Raw genomic sequence first — 4559 nt, 5'->3', positions numbered from 1 at the left:
AAGCATGCAAGTTTGCCAAACCCCTTGTCCAGGACAGGGCTCTCCAAAGAGAATTATAACATTGATATGCTCGACATCTCCAGCTTTCTGAGATGATGATTACATGCTTCCTAGCAGGTGACACGAGAGACGTGCATATGCAGAAGACCACCCGGTGTCCCCAGCATAGACTTCATGTTCTTTTCCATAATCTTGTGTTGAATGAGGAAGCTATGTAGGCATGCAGTGCAAGATGGGAAAAAGTGTGCGCCAAAAACCCCTTCAAATTATGTGGTTATGTGTGATTACCAGCTTCCTAGCATGCTTACTGTGGGGGCAACTTGTCTAGAAAGAGCAGTAAAGGTAAAAAGGAGAGGAGACATGTGTGTGCACATAACTCCTCCATTGTGAAAATCCCACTCACTCTGACAGTGCCAGTTTCCTAGGGAGAGAAGAAGTGCAAGCACCTCCAGTGATAACAAGAGAGGACGTGTCTGCATTAAACCATGATTGTTATGCCTCTTCCGAACAAGTTGTGATTACCATGATTGTGTGGTCTTCTTGCTTGGAAAAGCAAGACAGACATCCCGATGGATGAGGCAAGATGCACACACATTGCAGAGCCATTCACCCAAGGACAATAGAGATCTCATTAACGGGGTATAGACTCCTCCATCAGATGTGTACGCAATTGCCGGAAAGCAACAGAGACGCTTGTAGCTCCCCCCTTAGCTCTGCAACTAGCACCAGCAGCTCATCAGTTAGATTGTGTTTATCTGCGATTATGGCCGCTGAATATTTACGCCTCGAAAGCTCCATAGATATGCCATCTACATCAAGTGCTTTTGATTGATACTTCTGTCCATTGGCCTGCAATACAAATTCATGGCATGGTAAACTCCAACATGAAAATTCCCAACCATATTAGAAATAAATATCTTGCATTCTTCAATCATGTTTTTCACAACAAGCACTTCCTTGAACTCATTTCACTCTTCATCTATTTGGAGATGTATGGATTTGTCTATATATCTATATGTGTGTGCCCATTGTATTTTTTTGTTGACTCTTGCCATTGCAACAACCTTACCATTGTTGACTCTGCATGTTTTAACAGGTTCTCCAATTCTTCATCTGCCGATTCATTGCTTAGGCACCAGGCAATACTTTCCATCCACAGTAGTAGTGCGGCCACCTGGCATTGGAGACTCTGCGATTCCTCGTGAACTTTTCCCGCATGCGAGTTTGCTTTGGCATCAGACTCGACTTTCTCTAGAAGGCACTACAGGCTTTCATCCTAATGCTGCAACATTGCAGAGATCAATGAAAGAGATAATTAACTACCAAGGGTTTCGAGAATAATGCACTACTAGAAAAGTGTATTTATGTGTGCCAAAGAGTTGATTGATAGTCCTTTCCATCTCTTAACTCCTTTAAAAATCTGCTCTTGCAGCCCCTCCACAGCTGATTGCAAGCGCATAAGTTCTGCTTGCCGCGTGCTATTTTCCACAACTTGCAATTGATTTTCTTTTTCTAGCATCTTTTGCTCCAGCTGTTCCATTTGACCTTGCAGATGAGCAATAATTAAATTCTGGTCCACACGGTTATCTGTAGAGGGAAACAAAAGACATCATCAAGGCCCTTTGTCTTATAAACAAGAATATCAAAGAAAATACAATGATCATCTCCCTTCAGCATTACCTTGAAAAAGCTGGCTCTGCCCCTTTTTAGGCCTAAGTCCATATTCAGATGCCTGATGAGCAAGTGCATGAGTCCCAAAACATTCAGTATCTCATTGATCAAAAGACACATTCACATTTGAATCACGAATCATAAACAGAAAGCAAAGAATGCTTTAGACTTATCAAGAAATGATTATGAATTTTCAAGCTGCATCAAGTCGAAACTATACAGGAAATCTACCTTGTAACTTTAGCACTCTTGAACAGACATGAAGCAAATGCAATAAGACCGTGCACAAAAATTTGGTACTAATTTAAGATTCAGAAGATCACGAAGCTTTCTGAAATTCCTATGTTTTCTCAATTGATCATGAATTGGTACATTTCTTTTATCTCATATGCAAACAGTGCATTCTCCAAAAGTGGCTAAAACCAGATCCCACGAGCTTGAGGGCCACACAAATACAGGCAAATCATAACAAGATATAACAAGATTGCACACAAAGTGACTATGCCCAATCACACATAGAAGGCCCATACATGCCTACACACCCAAACAACCCTTGTACCGTGCTAATATGTTATTGTGCATAGGTTTTACTAAACTACATCCAGTGACACTAAAATACACAAAGGCTTTCAGCATATTTCTGGATTGGTGCAATGTTGATAGACAGGAGAGCATACACCATGGTCATCTGCTGTAGATTTACTCGATTTAGCTCCTGGGAGCCCTGTTAATACATACTCTGCCACTCATGTCTTTCTCTTTGAAGCTTCACGGAGAAGCTCTGGTTTCCTCCATTGATCCACTTCTCAAGGTTTTCCGCGCACCCGTCATTTTTTTCCATTCTTGGCATATTTGCAAGTCTTCGATCACTTCAAGGAAGCTATCCAACCAGGTAAACTACTCCATCCATTGCCATGCCCAAATGCAAATTGCGTGGTTCACTCTTAAAATGTGGCCAGGTATCTTCAATGTGCCTCCAGGCCTTTGAATCAGCGGGCACCCTAAATGTTGCGTCAGTGGATCTATTCGTAGAATGCCACCGCATCAACTTTGCAATGGAACCACAACAAAACATGCTTTTTATCTTAGGAATAATAGGGAAATGTCGTAACACTTTAGCTGGCACTGTCTCGCCAACTGCATCTTGTTTGTAGCGCATTGCTCCGCACTTAGGACATGATAGACAATCTTGAACAAAGCAGTGACGCTTGCATTTGACCACCCGTACACTGACTGAAGATTAAAAAACGCGAGACAAGTACAAAGCGTCGATATTTTGGCGCCTTCATAAATTGGTTGACGTGCCAACTTCCTCAACATGTCTTCAGGAGATAGGCGCACGGCTTCTGGTGCTGCTTCGTTAGCGTTCTCCTCGCTTGTCTGGAAGAAGGCATCCAGTATCCCCTCCTTTTCTGCTTCCATCCTTGGCTCTATATTGGTTGGACCGTCACGCATAATCCTTTTTTTCTCTCTCTCAGATGTAGGTGCTATGTCGCGAAAATCAATGCCCGTTCCGTAGGAGTCGTATCGTAGATTCTGTACGGTTTCTTTAGCAAACTCTCTGTACTTGTGCACATGCTCATTACATATCCTACGCTTGCGCAGGATTTGATACTTGCAGAGCGTGCACGAGCATGCAATCTTTTCCTCCATGTTAGTTGATGAAGTTGCCATCTACAATGATTATGAATGTGTTTTAATATATATACTCCTCACAATGTAAACTACCTCGCATTTGTCTAGTCTTGCCCAATATCCGTACACCTCGATCCAGAGGTGTACGGAGATCAGGACCACCGGGTCAAAATCTTGTCCTTATTGGTCAAATCCTATCTGGATAGACACATACGTGCACTCCCATGTGTACATGGCAATGCATGTAGCGGGCAAAACCCCTTTGCCTCTTTTAGTTCCATAGTTTCTTCTAGAGGGAGAGAGAGAGAGAGAGAGAGAGAGAGTTTCTGTCCTTTTCACACATGCAATTGGTCAGCCAACCTAACTCTTTCTCTCTCTCTCTTTCTCTATCTACTATCTATCTCTCTCTCTCTATCTCTGTAGATATCTCTAGTTAATTCTCTATCTCTCTCTCTCTCTCTCTCTTCATTTCTCTCTCTCTCTCTCTCTCTCTCTCTCTCTCTCTCTCTCTCTCTCTCTCTCTCTCTCTCTCTCTCTACGTACCCTATCTCTCATTCTTTCTCTCTCGATCTCGCTCTCGCTATCTCCCTTTCTCTCTCTCTCAATCTCGCTCTCGCTATCTCTCTTTCTCTCTCTATTTTACTATTTCCGTATCTCTCTCTCTCTGTCTCGATCTCCACTTCTCTCTCTCTCTCTCTCTCTCTCTCTCTCTCTCTCTCTCTCTCTCTCTCTCTCTCTCTCTCTATATATATATATATATATATATATATATATATATATATCACTCTCTCTCTCTCTCTCTCTCTCTCTCTCTCTCTCTCTCTCTCTCTCTCTCTCTCTCTCTCAAGCTCTCTCGCTCTCTACTTCCCTATCTCTCTACGTACTGATTGAACGAGCGACTGAGCTAGGGAGATCCAGACGCCCACGACTGCGGAGGCCAGACTACACAACATCGACAAAGGCTGCATCAAACGATCCAGGTCACTTTGGCTCGACATGCACAACGCCCGGTCAGACTACTGACCATGGAGGAGATTGACGAGGTCCGCTAGCGAGACAGATGTTGGATCTCCTATGATCTACCTATCCCAGCTAGCTGTTTTAGCTACTTAGTCCACACCCAACAGTTTAGGATTCCATAATATTTTATTTTGTCATTTTGTCATCTTGTTATTCTGACTTTGTATAAGATCTACCACATTGTAACTTTCTGGTCTCATAGGTCACTTTGGCCTCTTGAAGAGTTAATATAA

General features: G+C 42.8%; 1 protein-coding gene across 1 annotated transcript; it reads right to left on the bottom strand.

The window, feature by feature from the left end:
- Positions 1 to 654: 654 nt before the first annotated feature.
- LOC147452667 (uncharacterized) lies at positions 655 to 2307 on the bottom strand. The gene is given in 7 exon segments (XM_086519289.1): positions 655 to 849; positions 1070 to 1261; positions 1347 to 1414; positions 1417 to 1587; positions 1681 to 1732; positions 1952 to 1970; positions 2231 to 2307. Coding segments are annotated over 7 exon segments (774 nt in total).
- Positions 2308 to 4559: the final 2252 nt, after the last annotated feature.

The sequence above is a fragment of the Adiantum capillus-veneris genome, chromosome 8 (genome assembly GCF_014529385.1).
Source record: "Adiantum capillus-veneris isolate H3 chromosome 8, ASM1452938v2, whole genome shotgun sequence".
NCBI lineage: Eukaryota > Viridiplantae > Streptophyta > Polypodiopsida > Polypodiales > Pteridaceae > Adiantum > Adiantum capillus-veneris.
The sequence above is the reverse complement of the archived record's forward strand: the minus strand, read 5'-3'. Positions and strand labels throughout refer to the sequence as shown.